General features: G+C 35.7%; 1 protein-coding gene across 5 annotated transcripts in view; it reads left to right on the top strand.

Annotated features, from left to right (window-relative positions):
* VPS54 (VPS54 subunit of GARP complex) overlaps positions 1-20,649 on the top strand; it is a 133,299-nt gene that overhangs the window by 89,453 nt on the left and 23,197 nt on the right. For 4 of the 5 annotated variants that reach the window (XM_065527031.2, XM_074011657.1, XM_005575753.5 and 1 more), the window contains 8 exons: positions 6,129-6,258; positions 6,848-7,029; positions 7,497-7,609; positions 10,579-10,642; positions 13,227-13,332; positions 14,199-14,286; positions 14,849-14,970; positions 15,084-15,164. In XM_065527031.2, the coding sequence (XP_065383103.1) occupies positions 6,129-6,258; positions 6,848-7,029; positions 7,497-7,609; positions 10,579-10,642; positions 13,227-13,332; positions 14,199-14,286; positions 14,849-14,970; positions 15,084-15,164 (886 nt within the window). Of the gene's footprint in view, positions 1-6,128; positions 6,259-6,847; positions 7,030-7,496; positions 7,610-10,578; positions 10,643-13,226; positions 13,333-13,585; positions 13,687-14,198; positions 14,287-14,848; positions 14,971-15,083; positions 15,165-20,649 lie in introns of those variants that run through there. The other variant, XR_012422327.1, reaches the window with a different exon arrangement.

The raw sequence follows: 20,649 nt of genomic DNA on the forward strand, positions 1-20,649 counted from the left end.
CTGCAGGTCTGTTGGAGTTTGCTTGAGGTCCACTCCAGACCCTGTTTGCTTGGGAATCACCAACAGAGGCTGCAGAACAGCAAATATTGCTGCCTGATCCTTCCTTTGGAAGCTTTATTCCAGAGGGGCACCTGCCTGTTTGAGGTGTCTGTCGGCCCCTACTGGGAGGTGTTTCCCAGTCAGGCTACACGGGGGTCAGGGATCCACTTGTGGAGGCAGTCTGTCCGTTATCAGAGCTTGAACGCTGTGCTGGGAGAACCACTGCTCTCTTCAGAGCTCTCAGGCAGGAACATTGAAGTCTGGAGAAGCTGTCTGCTGCCTTTTGTTCAGCTATGCCCTCCCCAGAGGGGTGGAATCCAGAGAGGCAGTAGGTGTTGCTGAGCTGCGGTGGGCTCCACCCAGTTCCAGCTTCCCTGCTGCTTTGTTTACACTATGAGCATAGAACTGCCTACTCAAGCCTCAGCAATGGCAGACGCCCCTTCCCCCACCAAGCTCCCATGTCCCAAGTCAATCTCAATCTCCTGTGCTACCAGTGAGCAAGGCTCTGTGGGTGTGGGACCCACTGAGCCAGGCACGGGAAGGGATCTCCAGGTCTGCTGGTTGCAAAGACCATGGGAAAAGCACAGTATTTGGGAAGGAGTGTAACACTTTTCCAGGTACAGTCACTCACGTCTTCTCTTGACTAGGAAAGGGAAATCCCTTGACCCCTTGCACTTCCCGGGTGAAGCAATGCCCTGCCCTGCTTCAGCTCAACCTCTGTGGGCTGCACCCACTGTCCAGCCAGTCCCAATGAGATGAACCAGGTACCTCAGTTGGAAATGCAGAAATCACCCATCTTCTGCATTGATCTCGCTCACAGCTGTAGACCGGAGCTGTTCCTATTCAGCCATCTTGGAAGTGACCGGTCAACTCAGTACTTTATATAAATCAACTTATGGTCCTGGAGCTTATAAAGGTCACAGTAACAACATAAAGTCAGCTATAACACTGCTCTTCAGTACAAACAAACCAATACCCTGAGCTTACTTAATAAAGTTTACTTAATAAATAAGAAACTTAATAAAGTTTCTTCTGTGTGCAGGCTAATATTTTCACATTTACTAGTTAGGGTGCAGTCTAAAACTGCTATAAAAAGAGAGGTAAAAACTCTGTAACTTAAACAATGTAAAATTTATTTTTATATATTTATATATTTATATTTATATTTCATGTAACATTTCAGAGGTAGGAGATCGTCAGCCGAGAAGACAGTTCTACCATTCTCAGTGTGTAGTTTCCATCTGTGTCTAAGGTGGCTGTTCTAGCTTTTAGCATTTCATTTTCATCCCTAGCAGCAGGAAGGAGAGGACAAAGGGCTGATACCTTGCTTACTTTGTTTTGCTTTTTAAACATTTTAACAACAGCCATGTAATTTGGGTAGAACTAAGCCCACCTTCCAGCTTCAAGTATCATTTGTATTCATCTTCCTCTCAGCCCTTTCATGATCTGTTTGGAACATAAGGCACATATGGGAAGATGTAGCAATTATAAAGTGCTCAGCTCAATTAACTAGCACAAGGTGAATTTGTTGGTGTAATTGTCACCCACCTCAAGAAATATAACTTTACCAGCTCTTCAGAAGCCCCTCTTGCCACTGTAATACTATGCTACTCCTTCCCATAGGAAACCATTAAAACAATTGGTTTTTCCAGTTTTTAAACTTAATGGAATCATATATTTGCTCTTTTGTCTCTGATTTCTTTCGTTCAGCATTACAGTTGTGATATCTATCCAGGTTGTTCCATGTAGCAGTGATTTTATTTTTTCTGTACAAATAATCCATTTTATGATACACTGCAATGTATATATGTATTTTACTTTTGATAAGATTTGGGTTTTCATTTTGGATTGTCATGAACATTCTTCTAGATACCTTTGATGCACATGTTACAAGCATTTCTGTTGAATATATACCTGGAAACGCAGTATGTGAATGGTTAATTTAGCTAACGCCAACAATTTCTCAAAGTGATTGTACTCACTTACGCTCCCCTCAGAAGTGTGGAACAGTTTGTGTCACTCCACATCTTCCTTCACTCTTGATATTACCAGTCTTTTTTACATGTTAGCCGTTTTGTTGGGTATGTCGCAAGTGTAGTCATTTTATTTCCCTGATGATTGATAGGAGAGCACCTTTTCATACATTCTTTGGCTGCTGGGATATCCTCTTCTATGAAGTGCCTATTCAAGGCCTTTACCCATTTTTCTGTTGGTTTGTATTGATTTATGAAGGTTCTTTATGTTATGTCAGCACAAATCTTTTGCCAGTTGTCCATATTGCAGATATCTTCTCCCACTTTCTATATTGACTTTTCACTCTTACTGGGTTTTTTGGTGAACAGAAGTTGTTAATATAATTCTATGATTCATTACTTTCCTTTATGATTTATGCTTCTTTGTGTCCTATTTAAGAAATCTTTCCCTACTTTAAAGACTTGAAGATATTTTTTGGTTACAGTCTAGAAACTTTGTTACTGTCTTTTTCACATTAAGACCTACAGTCCATCTAGAATTGATTTTTATGTTTAGTATGAGGGTTAAGATTTTTTTCCCATATGGATATGTTTTTGACCTTGCACCATTTATTGAAAAGGCTGTCTTTCCTACTGCTCTATAATGTCACTCTTGCCGTAAATCGAATATTCAGATAGGTATATCTGTTTCTGCACTCTATTTCATTCATTTTTCTGTCTTTACACCAGTACCATTAAGTAAAATTGTCATAGTTACTGTAGTTACTATAGCTTTTGTTTTCTTAAATAATTTGTTTGTAGAGATTGGGTCTTACTATGTTGCCCAGGCTGGTCACTCCTGGCCTCAAGTGATCCTCCTGTGTAAACCTCCCAGAGTGCTAGGCATGAATCACATACCCAGCAACTGTAGATTTTTAATCCATATTAATATCTGGGAGAGTAATTTCTCCTACTTTTTCTTCTTTAGGATTGCCTCAACTCTTCTTGGTCTTTTACAAATCCATATACATTTTAGATTTGTTAGTTCTCTGTTACCTTCACATATATTTGTTTATATTTTTTTCTTTCTTTTTAAAAACAAGCACAATCCAGAATTGGCACTTACTACTTCCACTCACATCCTAGTGGCCAGCATAATTATGTGACTATGTCTAGCTATAAGGGAAGCTTGAGAAATAAGTCTTTAGCTTGTGGACTATTTGCCCAGCTAGAGCTGTCATTGTGGCAAAAGAGAAAACAGATACTGAAAGATAATTAGCTTTCTGCCACACCATTTGAGGTCCTTTTAAACTGGATGCAGTCTCACAGTTTTTATTCTTCCCCTCCTACCTCCACTGTGGCTCACTTTATACATTGAACCTTCTCTGGCTTTCCCCAATCACATCCTCCTACAGCATGAAGCATAGGTTCTGCAGATGGTTCTTTCTGGGAACTACCCAATGTAGTAAATGTCTGGGAACTACCCAACCCAAAGGGGCAATGAATTGAGTATATTTATATGTGTGAGTCTAACTAGTTCTTTCATACAAGGGCTCTGACTATTCCTGTAGCAAGTGTTTTTGCAGTATATAATTGAATCACTGATATAGAACATGCAAAAATACATCTGACGTTTTAACTTTGTTAGTGGTAGATTTTCCCTATTTTCTTACTTCAAAATAACCTGCAATTTTGTAAGTTTAATGCAATGCAAATATGGGCACAAAATAGGAAATACTTTTCTAGGCAGGAAATAGGAAAAGAAAAACAATGGAAAAAATTAGAGTTGCAGAGCATAATGTCCTCAAGTTTCATCCATGTTGTAACATATATCAAAATTTCCTTCCCCTTTAAGGCTGAATAATATTCCGTTCACATGTATGTGATACATACATACAAGATGTATATGTGTATATCACATTTTGTTTATCTCTTCATCCATTAGTTGACACTTGGGTTGCTTCCACGTCCTAGCTATTTTGAATAGTGCTGTTATGAACTTGAGTGTACATATAAATCCTAGAGATCTTACTTTCATTTATTTTGGATGTATACCCAGAAGTAGAATTGCAGGATTATGTTTGAGTTTGTTTGCTTTTTTCCTATTGATGTGAAAGTTAGAGATCTAACTGAAGTTAAAAAATAACAAATCTTTTTTTTTTTTCTTTTTTTTTTCCTCGCTCCTTCGCCCAGGCTGGAGTGCAGTGGCGCGATATCGGCTCACTGCAAGCTCCGCCCCCGGGGTTCATGCCATTCTCCTGCCTCAGCCTCCCAAGTAGCTGGGACTGCAGGCGCCCACCATGCCCGGCTTATTTTTTTGTATTTTTAGTATAGATGGGGTTTCACCATGTGTTAGCCAGGATGGTCTCGGTCTCCCAAAGTGCTGGGATTACAGGTGTGAGCCACTGTGCCCGGGCCCCAAAAAATCTTTTTAAAAGCAGAATTACAATGAATGAAATGATTTTTAAAAACCAACTTTGTGGCTTTTTGGATTAATTCACTCTATTTTTTTTTTAAGGACTTAAGTTGTTTTTATTTGCTATTTCCTGTTTATATTTTTGTGAATTGGTAGCATATTGTCAAGAGTTTCAAATTCATTTATCATTCTGTTACATGGGGGAAATTGTAAGTAATCTTTCAGGAATTAAAAATTTACTTCAATAGTAAAGTTGACTTTGAAATTTAAGCAAGAATTTTGCAGGTATTCTGTTTTGAAATACTGCTAGACTGTTTATGTAGAAATAAATGTCAGAGCAGAGGAAGCTTATTCGATTAGAAGTAGACTGATTCTGGGTTCTAGTTCTATCTCTAGGTCACTTCAACTTTCTAAGATTCAGTGTTCTCCTCCATAGGTAGTTATTTATCTACCTACCTCAGAGTGTGAGAACCAAACAAGATAATGTTTCTGAGAGTCCTTTAAGAATATTAATTCCTCTGTTATTTTGAAGCATTAGTAAACAAATTTGGTGATACTATGATTTTGAAGGATAGCAGGTAATAACCTTCTTTAATACCATAACCAATTAGAATGGTAGTTTACCTCAAAGCAGTATACACCAGTCTCTTTGTAGTATCTTTGAAAAGTATTTTAATTCAACTGAAAGAGAGAAAAATGATGTTAAGGTACTTAACTTGGCTCATGGTAATACTAAACTGAACTGATGGCATGGAATCATTGGTCTTTATATATGCCCCTGGGGGAAAATGTTTAAAAACAGAAAGTTTTACATTTCCCCTCAAAATTGAAAAAAGGTACATTATGTCTTACAAATACTCCTCTTTGAGTTTACGTTCCTTGAAAGCAGCAACCTGTTATATTCCGTCTAGTGCCTAGCACTTAAGCACAGTAAATGCTTAGTAAATATTAGTTCAGTTGAACTGAATATTTATACTCATTCATAATTATAAGTAAATAGAGAGTCTGTTTGTCATGAAATAACATTCCTTCCCTCTTTTGCTGCCACTGTATCATCCTAAGTGCCTATGCACAACTGTCCTCTGACATAGCTACTACCTTGTACCTAATCTAAAAATTTAATTTTGCTATGGTTTCTGCAGACTTTCCAATCGAAGTCTGAACTAAGTGTTAAAAATACTACAGTGGAGAATGAAAATTCTTATTTAAGGTTATGATAAAATACATTTGTGGTTGGGCACAGTGGCTCACACTTGTAAGCCTAGCACTTTGGGAGGCCGAGGATTGCTTGAGGCCAGGGATATTTGAGACCACCCTGGGCATTGTAGCAATACTCTGTCTCTACAAAAAAATTTCGAAAAAGATTAGCCAGGTGTGGTAGTGCACGCCTGTAGTCCTAGCTACTTGGGAGGCTGAGGTAGGGGGTTCGCTTGAGACTAGGAGTTTGAGGTTTCAGTAAGCTCTGAATGTACCACTGCACTCCAGCCTGGGTGACAGAGCAAGACCATGTCTCAAAACAAACAATAGCTAGATATAGTTGTATTATCTGAGCATGTTTAAGTAATATTTCACTGTAAAAACTGTAAGATATTTGGTACATCATAGAAATTTTCTTCAAATGTGAATTTTATAGCTTTTTCATCCTTTTTATTGATAGGTCACCTATGGAGAATACTATGTTTACAACTTTCCTGGACTAAATCTTATTTTATCATTTTCAGGGTTAGTGAAGATATGAAATTAACTGACTCAGAGCTAGGAAAGCTGGCAAATAATATCCAGGAATTATTATATAGTGCCTCAGATATATGCCATGATCGAGCTGTCAAATTTCTCATGTCAAGAGCAAAGGTAGTTATTTTCATAAAGCTTTATATATTTTATATTTTATACATAATAATTTTGAAGATCTGGAATTATGTCTTTGCTTCCTGTGTTCCCCATACTGTATATTATATTTTTAACATTTAATGTAATGTAATGACCTAGTCAGTGTTACCACTGTGGTCTACTAGGGAGATGTTGAGATATAAAATACTCTAAATAAAAGGAATTATTAGGAATTATTAAAGCAGTATTTTCAGATAAATGATTAAATGACTTATTTTGAAATATATGTTAATAACTAATTTGAAATTAATGTTGTTTTACATATATATGTATATGTATATATGTATACCTAAATATATGTAGTTAAACAAGTTTATAATAAAACTCCAACATTGTGAAAATTTTATAGTATGATCTAAATTCATTTGAACTACTATATTAGTTATAAAGGGATCAGAATCAAATTTGGACCTCTTAAGCATTTCATGCTCAATTTCTGGGTCTAAAGTATTGGGAAATATTATTAAAATAAAAATATATTATAATTATTGTTAAACCTTAGTCAATTTGGTGTTACACTAACTCTCATGATTTTTGTATTAAAATTTAGGATGGTTTTCTTGAGAAGCTAAATTCCATGGAATTCATAACACTTTCTAGATTAATGGAAACATTCATTTTAGACACCGAACAGATCTGTGGAAGAAAAAGCATGTCGTTACTTGGAGCACTTCAGAGCCAAGCTAATAAGTTTGTAAATAGGTTTCATGAAGAGAGAAAAACCAAGCTCAGGTATCATCACCATGTCTGTTCTGTTCTTTGTTTTTTTCATTTTTCTTTGTGAAACACAGTTATATTTAAAAGAGTAAACTTAATTGGCCAGTGAAAATGCCTGATAAAGGTTTTTTTAATTAAAGGCAGATTGTGGAATTAAAATCACATTTCTTGGCTTTTCAAAGCTGAGTTAGAATGCTTACTTCTATTAAAATACTTATCAGGAAGATCCTCAGTAAGTTGACTTTTTTTGCCACTCAAAGTTAAGTAAATTGTTTCATCATTCTTTTTGTTTAGGCTGAGATATAAAAAGAGAACTATTTTCTAAGTATTGGTCCTGCTTATGAATGATTCCAGTTTATTAAAGTGTTCAGCACTTTTTAAGTCTTATGTTCTCACTCAGCTCTTCTTCCTTTTCTTTTAAACCAAGGAAGATGGTATTGAAATGTTAAAGTTTACCTTCTTTTCTCTTTACTGTGGACTAGCCTCCTCTTAGACAATGAGCGCTGGAAGCAAGCAGATGTTCCTGCAGAATTTCAGGATCTTGTTGATTCTATATCAGATGGGAAGATTGCTTTACCTGAAAAAAAATCAGGAAGTATGTGTATTCCTTCACACATTCTCTTTCAATTTTATATTGTTTATTCATTTTGTATTAATGCTTAATATTTCTTTAATTGACAGTGCCTATTTCAAAGCTAGAACCAATATTTCCAGCTTAGTAAATACTTGACAGGAAATCTGTGGTAATTTATAATAATGATTTCAAATATTTATTGTGTGTTATAACCATATGCCAGACACTGAACCATGTTCTTTACATGCATTACTCCAGTTCATTCTCACAACGATCTGTGATACAGGTACTATTGTTACTTTGTGTAACAGTGAGGAACCCTGAGGCTCAGAAGGGTTAAGGAATTTTTATACAAATGATGAGTTGGGATTTGAAACCAGCTTTATGTAATTTCATAGCTGTGTTCTTAGCTACTATACCATATTGTTTATATACATATATTGAGTAAGCACTAGTTAGCTTCTACTTTGTGTCCTATATTGAGATGGAGTTGAGACAGAGATAACAGCTATAATTCTGCTTTAAAGAGGCTAAGTCTAATGAACAAAACCAAAAAATATATAAGCAATCCTAAGTAATGTAGTTACACGATAGCAAAAGTCCAAACGTAAAGAAAGAAAACCATGAAGGGGACAAAAAAGGAAGAACCACAGAGGTAGGGAGAAATCTAGAACATAGAAGTAAAATGATGAGAGAGTTGTCACTGGTATCGAATACCAGTTGAGTTTTCATGTGGAAGAGATAGCTGGGAAATACTTTTGTACACTAGTTCAGGTGGAGTCATCGTGTGATAATAATTAAATTTATTTACAATAATCCTATAAGATTTACAATTATGAAATTCTTGAGTATTTCTAATAGAGGAGGTAGTTGCACTATTTCAAATTTTATGCATTTAATCAAAGTTTTACGTTTCTACACAGAAATATTTTTAAATTGTATACTTCACAGTTGCACAAAATGCAACTAGACTACAAGAGAAAGACTTGAGTAAAATACAAACAGTAACCATTAGTTTGATACATAGATCATTTGCAATCTCAGTAATTCAGTGGAGTGATAGTCAAATTGCAGTTCAGTGCTTAGTAACTGGAAAAGTGAGGAAGGGTAGACAAGTATAGATTACTTTTTCAACAGATTTGGTTGTGAAGGAAAAGTGAGTGATGAAATAATAGCTACAGAAGTTAGAGAGGGAGGGTGATTTATGGGGCAAGGTGCATGGAGTCGAATCCAGAGTTTAAGAGAAAGACTACTACATCTGCCCCTGTGACAAGGGGAAGAGGGTTAAGGACAAGTATAAAACAGATTAGTTGATATAGGGCAGAGAGAAGAATTGAAGAAATTAGGTAAATTTTTGTCATATGACAGTTTTTAATAGGTAATAGCGTTGGGTGGTAGAGTTTTCTAACTGTATGATACTGGCACAACTAAAGCATTCAACTAGCAAGAGCTGATGGAAAAATAAAACACTCTGACCATTCTAAATCACTAGTTTAAAATTGTAAGACTTATCACTCATCTAGTCTTTCAATCTATATTTAATTGACTTCTCTCTATGTGAGGTGGTGTGCTGGATGACTAGGATATATTTTCTGTCCCTGAACAGCTCATGGTCTTTTGATTCCACTGTTAAGCAAACAGAGTGATTTCTGAATTAAAATCGTAAATGTGGAATAATTGAATTAATCGTGTATTTTGTGTGAAACATGAACTATTTATTTTCACTTCTTTGGAGGATATTGATGGTAGGACGTTTCTCTTACATACCTTTCTTCTCAGTCTTTTTTTTCCTCTCTGAATAGCATAGATGTATGCTATTAGAAGTCCATTAACATTTTACTAGTTCTTTTCAAGTTAAGGATCCTGGATTATTATCTATTTATCCATGATATATTAATTGGGTTACTAGCCACTCAGGTAGGCATTGGAGAAATGAAGGTTAATGGATAGCAGCTAATATTATTTGAGTATTTACTTACACTGTTTTGTTCTAAGTATTTTACAGGTGTTATCTCATTTACAGGTCCGTGAGCTAGACATTATTAGTATTCCTATTTTACAAATTTAGAAACTAAGGCATAAAGAGGTTAAGCAACTTGCCTAAGTTTACATAGCTAGGAAGTGGTAGAGCTGGGATTCTAGTCCGGGCAGACTGACTTTAGGGCCATTTCTCTTTTCTACTATGCTATGCCACTTCTCTGTAATATAGAGAAGTGATGAAGACACAGTCCTTACCCTCAAGAAATATACATCTGACATATGTAGTAAATTGTGATTGGAATATATATAGCTCTCAAATATTCAAATGTATATACAAATCCCATAGGGCCTTGAAGCTTAGGGAAGCATAATGAGTTGCCTATGGTGATCTAATCAATTTGGCTTATCCAGGATACAATCAAGTCCACTGTTCTTTTCACCTCAATATGCTGAATTTTGTTTAAAGAAATATCACATGCTGAAAATAACTTCTTGGTTGAAGTATTAAAAATTAAATACATATCTTTCCATCAAATTTACAAATTAACTTGTATTCAATAATGATAATAGTAAAGACAACCAATTTAAATGCTAGTTCTGCCTTTCCAAACCTAGTAACTTTTAAAAAACTATTTGCTGATCATTTACCTTGTGCCAGTCCTAAGGGATAGGCAATTCATAATAATTATTTCTACCATTAACAACAACCCTGAAAGATACTGTTGTCCACATTTAATAGATTCAGGTAGTGATACTCAAAAGAGGTTAAATAATTGCCCCGAAGTCATGTATCCAGTAATTGGTAGTACTGGTACTCAAATCCAAATCTCTCCAACTTCCAGTATACTTTATTTACTATGTGTCAGATAGTTTCCCAGGAAGTAGATGTTTATTTTCAGAAATGAGATAGTTTTAGGCCTTAAACAGGAACTATCTTCTTCAGCTTTTTCTCCATTATTTTGTTTCATCTGGTACTCTTGTCTCTCTTGTTTATTTGCTCTACTCTCTAGCCACAGAAGAAAGGAAACCAGCTGAAGTTCTTATTGTTGAGGGACAACAGTATGCAGTTGTTGGGTGAGTGACACATTTTTCTTTAGTTGTTGAGTCAACTATTTAAAACACAAGTCTTCTAGTTCTCCCTTGAAGTGAATTGGAAATTTTGGATTCACAATTTTAACAATGTTAAATTTCAATTAACAATTTTAAATCCTACGAAGAACTTAAAGGAAACTTTATGGATTTCTTTATCTTCTCTATTCTGTAGCATACATTATTAAGGACTACACTGGCTTGACACAAAAGGCTTGATTTTTCTCATATAACAAGAAATCTAGACAACCCAAGAGTAATTGTAGTGGATCCCTGATATTATTACTATCCCAGGCTCTTTCTATCTTTTCTTCCATTGCTTTCTTAGAGTGTACCATAGCATAGTAGTTTTAAGTTGTGGACTCTGGAATCCACACAATGTGGAAAATAGTACTATATACAGAATTATTGTGAAAATTAAGTAATTCGTGTAAAGCATTTAGCACAGGTCTAGCACCTAATAAGTTGATAGTTGGTAGTTATTTTCATTGGCATCATTTGATTCACTAGATCTTTTACCAATAAAAGTATCTCAAATTCAAGTTAACTAAGAAGCATACAAATTCCATCATTTTTTGTTGAGTACTATGTCTTTTATTAAATTGGTAATTAAAGTATATCTTAATATTCTTTAACAGTACTTCACAGCTTAAGTGTTTTCATATATATGTGATCTCATTTGATCTTTACAACTACATTGTAAAATAAAGATATTGGGGATTATTATTTCCTTTCTACACTATGAGAAGAAGCTTAGAAGATTAAGTGGTTCAGGTGACCCAAATGGAGTCAGAATTAGAATCTAGGTCTAACTCCCAGTATCTACACCAACATTCTTTTTCACTTTTCTTCTTTAGTTCTTGTCACTGTGTAAGCGTTTTTTGAAATGGCCACCCCCTCCAGGAAGAATGTAATTCTATATCCCTCAATTATGGCACTTACCATAGTATAATTGAATTATTTATTTATGTATATGTTTTCTAATTTGGCTCTGAATTCCTCAGAGGTGGAGATCAGGTCTTACCATTTTTATTTTTCTTGGCACGATAATAAGCACTCAAAAAGTATTTATAGAATTAATCCTGTTTCTGAATCTGTATTCAGATACCTGAAGTCCACACATTCTAAACTAAAGCCTCCATTTATTTCTTTTCTAGAGTCCTTCCCTATTTCTGGTAGAGAAAACTTTCTTCAGTCCTCCTGTAATCCCATCCCTTCAATCTAATTATGATTTCCCTCCTTAACTACTGGTTATCTGGTTGCTCTTCACTTGCTTGATGGAAATGGTCCCCTCTGGCCATCTTGCTTTTGGTTTTTTAGGCAAAGAGTCGGTTGACAAAAAACTGAAATCCCTGGCTAAAGGAGAACTATTATAATATCTGAGAGACAATTACAAAAGATAAGCAAGGGACTCATGCTCAGTGAGGCAGACTCTGCAAGAAATAAGCATAGAGACCAGTATGCATATATGGTCTGACAAGCTGTAATAAAGGCTAGACACCATCTTTCTTGAATCATTAGTTCCTGATATCCTTCAGGCTTTTATAAATCCTTATTTTACATAGATCTCATTTCTGAACATCTCATAGAACTTAGATATCCTATGATGAATGGCTTTCTCCTTAATTTCAATCTTATTTAACCTCCCAGTAGTGTGTCTTTTCAATGTGTGATTTGTCCTAATATGGAAGTGATAACTTTAACTTTATCATCTTTGGAGAACTTCTTTTTTTTTTTGAGACGGAGCTTCGCTCTTGTTGCCCAGGCTGGAGTGCCATGGCGTGATGTCAGCTCACTGCAACCTCTGCCTCCCAGGTTCAAGTGATTTTCCTGCTTCAGCCTTCTGAGTAGCTGGGATTACAGATGTGCGGCACCACGCCAGGCTAATTTGGAATTTTTAATAGAGACGGGGTTTCTCATTGTCAGGCTGGTCTCGAACTCCCGACCTCCAGTGATCCGTCCACCTCGGCCTCCCAAAGTGCTGGGATTACAGGTGTGAGCCACTGCACCCGGCCAGAGAACCTTTTGTGACCCACCAATAAAATTCTTAGGAGATATGTTTTCCTTAGAAGCATTATAGTTTTTTTTTTTCATCTCACTAAGAAAATCTGGATTCGGTTTTCTTCATCAATTCATTAGTTATGATGGGGGACCTACTATGTTGGTAATCAGAAACACTGAATAGGCTTTTTGTCAATGTTTCTGAATTGGCTAAGGGTTGCAATACCTGTCTTATTGAAGCGACTCCTTTAATAAGAATGCCATACAGAGAGTGTTATGCCTGTTGTGCAGAATTTAAGGAGCCACTCATTCTAAGTGTTGTGCAAGCTGATCCTGCAATTGCACAGAGTAAGTGCCTCTTTAAATTTTGCATTCTAGACACCTCTCTTGTCTTGTGTTAGTCAAGAACCTCCCATACTACTATGTAAAATACATACTTTAACAGTTACCAAGATCATTATATTCTCAGAGATCCTTTGTGCCATTAAGTAATTTGATTTTTATATGCCAAATCTTTTTTATTTTTCTTGTTTTGATTTCCTATTGGGCCATTTTTCTTTTCTTGTAGAACCGTATTGCTGTTAATAAGAATTATCCTTGAATATTGCCAGTGTGTGGATAACATCCCATCTGTTACTACTGACATGCTTACTCGTCTGTCAGATTTATTGAAGGTGTGTATGACTTCATTATGGAAAAATTGTTTGAAGAATTAATACCTTAGGGTGTGACTAATCTTTTAACTCAAAGACATTTCAAGGTCAAGTTATCTTTAAGACGTTAGTTTTTTAACATTTGATTGTGGTTGAATCACAACATGTTGTTGGAAACAGGCTGCTTGCTTCCTTCTTACTCCACAGTTAGTGATCCTCATTCACCCATAGAGTTGTTAATGACATTGGAGACAGGAGATGATTTGTTTGTTAGGTGCTGAATATGACTGAGGCCACTTAGGTCAAAAAACCTGGACTGGCTTCAAATGTGCATGGAAGGAATTCACTGAACTTTACAAAATTCACCTCACTAAGGTTAGAGATTTTTCTTGCATCATTCTTTCAGAACGATTGATATAAAATGAAAATGTGATGATTTTATTCAGCCATTTCATATTGAAATATTTTAAACTACCAGTACAGAGGAAAGGCTTTATTATTTTTTTCAAGCCTCTAATCTATTAATTCTGTTCTGACTTGAGTTGTCATGTTTTAGTGGAGAAAGATTTTTATAACTTTTGAAAATAGAACTTCCCAACAAGAATGACTGAAACCAAATTTGTTTTGTAAATGCAAATTGAAGATTAATTTCTGCGAACTGCTTTTTAGAATTTTTCAACTGTTTCTTATGAGTAAATATTATCATTTAGAATCTCCCCTTCTCATTTCTTTTTCATTAAATAAACAGATACTAATTGCTTCTACTAGATAATTCATTTGGCCATTGAATGAGAGGAAAGGGGGATGTATTTTTATAACAGCACATTGCCAGGATATAAAGAATAGTTTTTAATAAATTTGGGTTTTTTTTCTCCTTCTTTTGTTAGTACTTCAATTCAAGAAGTTGCCAGTTAGTTCTTGGAGCTGGTGCACTGCAAGTTGTTGGACTAAAAACGATAACTACAAAAAATTTGGGTATGGATTCTTGCATTTAATTCATTTGCTGAAGTGTTGACAGTGATGTCACTGTACTCATCATGTTTTTTTATACCTGATGTTTTCATGGCTCTAACCAAAGTGGCATTACTCTAAAAATAAATGCTACTTACTCTTTTATGTATACTCATCACTGAAAACACTAACCGTGGGGAAAAGGTTACGATGCATTTCCCCTCCAAGTGTAAGTTACTTGGAAGTTACACCACTCTGTTACACCACTCTAGAAAATATTAAGATGTAATGTGTATAAAGTATTTGGGGGTGAAAGGTATCGAATGTCAGAAGAGAATCAGTTGTCTTGTTATTGTGATACTGATAATACAACTTGAGTCCTTTGTGAAAGCAGCATGTTCGTTACATTATTCAGTATCAAATTATTAAAATGAAATATGTTGCCTTCTGCCATAGTGCTCTTCATTTATGAAATAAACTGGATCTTTATAAGTAATGTTTTTTATTTGATTTGATTTGTAATTAAAATCAACTAATGTCTTTTTTTAAAATCTCTCCATTATATATCCACTCCCTGGACCTTCAGCTCTTTCTTCACGATGTTTGCAGTTAATTGTGCACTACATTCCTGTGATCCGGGCTCATTTTGAAGCTCGACTACCACCTAAGCAATATAGCATGCTTAGGCATTTTGATCATATCACTAAGGTACTTTTTCATATATTTTCTATTGGAGTTTCATAAGTTTAGATCCTTAATTGTTAAGTATTTTTTAAATGTGTCCCAGGGACTTAAAAATACAATATCATTTCTCATTGCAGGACTACCATGATCACATAGCTGAAATATCAGCTAAGCTTGTAGCGATAATGGATAGCTTATTTGACAAGCTGTTATCTAAGGTAATGATTTATAGAAATTATTAGACTTTGTTCAAAGGCATTATGATTATCTATTTTATAAGGAGTACTTTATAAATTAAGATGTGAAAAAATAATCTAAACTTTCATAGGATATTTACCAATTAGTAGAATTTTAAATTTTTTTTCAGGAAAATGTGACAATGTGCTGTGGCCAAGACCACCCATAGTGGTCTAACCTGCAGTTATCTAACAAATTATTCAGGGTTTAGAAAACAACTCAACAAAATTTTCAGATTTCCAAAACAGTTGATATTCTTATTCTAAGGGGCTGGCGAGAGTAGGAGAGATGATTCTAAGGATGGTAGAAACCCTAAGCAGAAGTATTTTTATGTTAATTCATTTCAATATTCATTTCTTGTTTGTTTTTCATTCCCAATATGTCATTAAATGAAGCAGTGTTCCCCAAAGAATTCGCAATTATACTGGGAGAGTATCTTCAGAAAAATGTCATTTAGTCAGCCCCAGTCACTCTTGATCTGTCTTTCACTCTTTCCCTAAGTTTTTCAATTCATGTCTTAGGGGGAAAGCCAAAATTTCATTACTTGAAAGTCTGAAAGTTTACTCACTGTATACTTTCTGTCCAAGATCATATTTGGGGTAACCTTAATAGCAAGGAACTTTGATTTGCTTTTTATCCTACTTGCATCCTTCAGATTCCGAAATGACAGAACAGCAGGTACATAAGAATCAAAAGGGCAAGATAAAGTGGTGCCCGTTCACTCACACAAGACTACGCAAACACATACTCTATTAGCCTTCAGAAGAATTACATCACAAGTCATCTAAAAATCCCCACTGTTCAATCATGAGAGAAGAAGAGTAAAATAGATAAATAACATCTTATTAATAATATTATTATGAAAGTGACTTTTACTTCCCAGATTCCTTGAAAGGGTCTCTGACTCCCAGGAATCCCCAGACTACACTGCACCTCTGGTGTAGTTGATAATACAGATGTTTTATGCTTCACTCTTAAGAAGCTTAAGGAATTCGTGGTTATGTACAAACATACCTATACTATGTTATGCCTATTACATTAGTTTCTAGTTGTGAAGGGAGAAAAATTGCTGTTTAGAGATGCTTTATTTTCTTCATGGGTGCTAAGTACAAGCTACATTCAAAATCAATTCTACCAGTTTCCTTTTTGATATATAGCATTCTTCTGTGTACCAAAAGTCAGTAACATACTGTGTCAGTTCTCAAGAAGCTTATCATCTAACAAGGTAGAAGACTGTAAACAGCTAGCAGTGGAAAATAAAACATATGTTAAATAGTGGAACTAGGCTGGGAATAGTGGAACTAGGCTTGAGTCCAGGAGTTCCAGCCTGCAGTGAGCTGTGATCATCCCACTGCACTCCAGTCTAGGTGACAGAGCAAGACCCTGTCTCTAAAACAAACAAAAAAATTAGTGGAACTATTAATAGGCTGTGGAATGTAATGAAGAAAAACCAAAAATGTGCTAGTACTCTTAAAACTCTGACTTTAGTCTGTCACTTTGGTCATCCACAGAGTTTTTGAATAAGAATTGTCACAGTGACTAGACTTTTTCCTATGGCAACTTAGTCTTTTTTCTGTAAAGAAAAGAGAATTGTTTAATGAACTTCCCATGTATGCATCACCTATATTTGTTATTAACAATTTGCCTTTTTTGAGAAAATATTTTATAATAAATTCAGGCATTATGGTATTTTGTCCCTAAATACCTAAGTATACATTTTTAAAAACTAAGAACATTTTTACATAACCACACTATTATCACACCTAACAAAATTGACAATTCCTCAAAATCATCTAATATTTATTTTCCTATTTGAAACTTATTAATTGTCCCAAAAATGTCTTTTTATAATAATTTGTTTGGACAAAGGCTTCTGCACGGTTCACAGATCGCATTTGGTGGTTATGTCTCTTAAGTCTCTTAAGTCATTTAAAAATATATATATCATTGACCTGTTGAAGAATATGGACAGGCTTTTATAACATAATGTTCTCTCTAGTATCTTCTCCATTGATGATTTTTCCTATTACTCTGGCATATTACATTCTTCCTGTGTTAACAAGTCTCTCTTTGCCACTCCATGTTCTGTTTGCTTTCGTATGTTGCTCAGGAGTTTGACCCTGTTTTTAATTAATATCAAAATAGCAGACAGTGTTTGGTTTGGGTTTGCCTTTCAGTTTTTAATCTTCAATGTTCATATCTGAAAATATAATTTTAGGGAAGAAGGATGACACAGTAACATATGGGTTGATTCTAAGAAGCTAATAAGTGGCCATGCATGGTGGCTCAAGCCTGTAATCCCAACACTTTGGGAGACTGAGGCACGTGGATCACCTGAGGTCAGAAGTTCGAGACCAGCTTCGCCAGTATTGTGAAACCCTGTCTCTACCAAAAATACAAAAAAAATTAGCCAGGCGTGGTGGTGGGCACCTGTAATCCCAGCTACTCGGGAGGCTGAGGCAGGAGAGTTGCTTTAACCCGGGAGCGGAGGTTGCAGTGGGCCGAGATGGCACCATTGCACTCCAGCCTGGGCAACAAGAGCGAAACTCTGTCTCAAAAAAAAAAAAAAAAAAAAAAAAAAAGCGGCCACCATGGTCACTCACGCCTGTAATCCCAGCACTTAGGGAGGCCAAGGTGGGTGGATCATGAGGTCAGGAGTTCAAGACCAGCCTGGTCAAGATGGTGAAACCCCGTCTCTACTAAAAATACAAAAATTAGCCGGGCATGGTAGCACGTGCTTGTAGTCCCAGCTACTCGGAGGCTATGGCAGAGAATTGCTTGAACCCGCGAGGTGGAGTTTGCAGTGAGCCAAGATCGCGCCACTGCACTCCAGCCTGGGTGACAGAGCAAGACTCTGTCTCAAAAAAAAAAAAAAAAAAAAAGAAAGCAGCTAATAAGTAAGGGTACCATTGCCTGGGTAGAATGAAACAATATCTAACTGTACTAAAAGGTAGACTAATGTTCCAACCACCATTCATTTATTCATTCATTCTGTAAGTTATGTATTAATATAAACTCTTTTGTTCAGTATCAGGGATACACAAGGGTGAATAAACCTTTGACCTTGTCCTCCAATAGCAAAATATTTAGTTGGGGAAATAGATCAATAACTATGACAGGATGTACGATATATGTAAAGTGTTATAAATAAGGGACTAATTTAGTGCTGGAGCTTTTAAGGCTTTGAAAGAGATGGTTGTCAGCTGGTGAAGAAGATCTGGGAAAGCTTTATCAATGAGGCATGCGTATAAATTTTGCTTTTAAGGATAGATAAGATGAAGGCAGATGAAGTTGAGGTGAAGAGATCTCTGAGGTAACAGCATAAGCAAACATGTTGATAGAAATCTTAAGGCAATTCATTATCAGAGTTTTGGAGTCAGGTAGACCTAAATTCAAATGTCTTGTCTGTCACATACTAGCTGTTGAAGGACCTTGCGCAAATTATTAATCTCCTTAAGCCTCTGTTTCTGTCTCTAAATGAGGATAACAGTGGAGCCTACTTCATAAGGTTGTATTAATGAGATAATATATGTGGACTGCTTTCCTTTTATCATGTATCTGACTATAGCAAGTTCTAGTAAATATTGACTGCTAATGCTTTTGCTGTTATTGTTATTAATAATAAAGGTAATAGTTCTACTTGGCTAATGCATCAGAGTGGGCACACATGAGTGGGAGATATGGTGGAAAGATAGTAGAGAGCTGTGACTACCAGTAGAAAACTAAGCAATTTATATCAGGTCTATTGAGGTATAATTTACACTCAGTAAAATTTACCTTCTCTAAGTGTATGGTTTAATTAGCAAACACAGATAGTAGAACTGCAAGTTATAGAACGTCATTGGTAAACATTCTCTTGGGCACTTTTGTAGTCAGTTCACCCCCCGTACTCGGCCTCTGAAAGCTACTGATCAGATGTTTATCCATGTAGTTTTGCCTTTTCCAGAATATCCTCTAAGTAGAATTATACAGAACGTAGTCTACTATCCCACACTTCATTTAACATAATGTTTTTGGAGTTCATGGATGTTACAGCATGTGTCAGTGGTTCTGTTTTATTGTAGAGTAGTATTCATTGTATGGATTCACTACTTTTTGTTTATCCATTCACCAATTGATAGACATCTGAGTTTTCTCCAGTTTTTGGCTGTTATGAAGAAAGCTATTATAAGCATACATGTGTAGGCTTTGTGTAGGTATGTGTTTACATTTCTTTAGTATAAATACTTTGGACTAAGATGGGCAATTGTGGATTATGGAAATATAAAACTTTATGGTAACTTTATAAGAAACTACAAAATTTTTCTAAAATTTTCTGAAGCGCATCATATTGCCTTTTTACTTGCCATGTAAAAGAGTTCCAGGTGCTCTTCACCATCACTTTATTTTTTAATGTTAGTCCTCTTGTAGGTGTGTATGGAGTGATATCTCATTGTGGTTTTAAGTTGCATAATGACAGATATGTTAAGCATCTTTTCATGTGCTTGTTTTCCATTCATATCTTTTCTTTGGTAAAGTGTTGGTTCAGATTTCTTGCTCGTTTAAAAATATTAGGTTGTTCATCTTCTTATAAGAGTTCCTTATATATCTTGGATACAAGTTCTTTATCGGGTATGTGGTTTCTAAGTGTTTTCTCCCAGTTTGTGGCTTGTCTTTTCGTTACATTAACAGTGTCTTAGAGCAATTTTTGATTTTGATGAAATTCAATTTATTTTTTTTTATTGTTCATGCTGCTTGTGTCCTATCCTGAGAAATCTTTTTTTTTTTTTTTTTTTTTGAGACAGAGTTTCGCTCTTGTTGCCCAGGCTGGAGTGCAATGGCACGATCTCAGCGCACCACAACCTCCGCCTCCTGGGTTCAAGCGATTCTCCTGCCTCAGCCTCCTGAGTAACTGGGATTACAGGCATGCACCACCACACCCAGCTAAATTTATGTTTTTAGTAGAGACGAGGTTTCTCCATGTTGGTCAGGCTGGTCTCGAACTCCTGACCTCAGGTGATCTGCCTGCCTTGGCCTCCCAAAGTGCTGGGACTACAGGCGTGAGCCACTGTGCCCAGCCAAGAAATCTTTGTATAACGCAAGTTACAAAGATATTCTCCAAATTTTTTTCTGGAATGTTATTGTTTTAGGTTTTATATTTTAGTCTATGATTCATTTCTAGTTGATATTTATATATAATGCAAAGTATAAATCAGTGTTCGTTTTTCATAGTTCCAGCACCTTTTGTTAAAAAGACTATCATTTCTCCATTTTCACCTTTGTTAAAAATCAACTGTTTTCATTTGGTTTTGTTTTGAGATTATATTCCGTTCCAGTACCACACTGTCTCAGCTACTCCAGCATTATTGTAAATCTTGAAATAAGATAATGTGAGCTCACTAATATTGTTCTTTTTCAAAATTATTTTGGCTATTCTAGGTCCTTAGCTTTTCCCTATAAATTTTAAATCAGCTTATCAAATACTAC

Source organism: Macaca fascicularis, chromosome 13, assembly GCF_037993035.2.
Source record: "Macaca fascicularis isolate 582-1 chromosome 13, T2T-MFA8v1.1".
Taxonomy (NCBI): domain Eukaryota; kingdom Metazoa; phylum Chordata; class Mammalia; order Primates; family Cercopithecidae; genus Macaca; species Macaca fascicularis.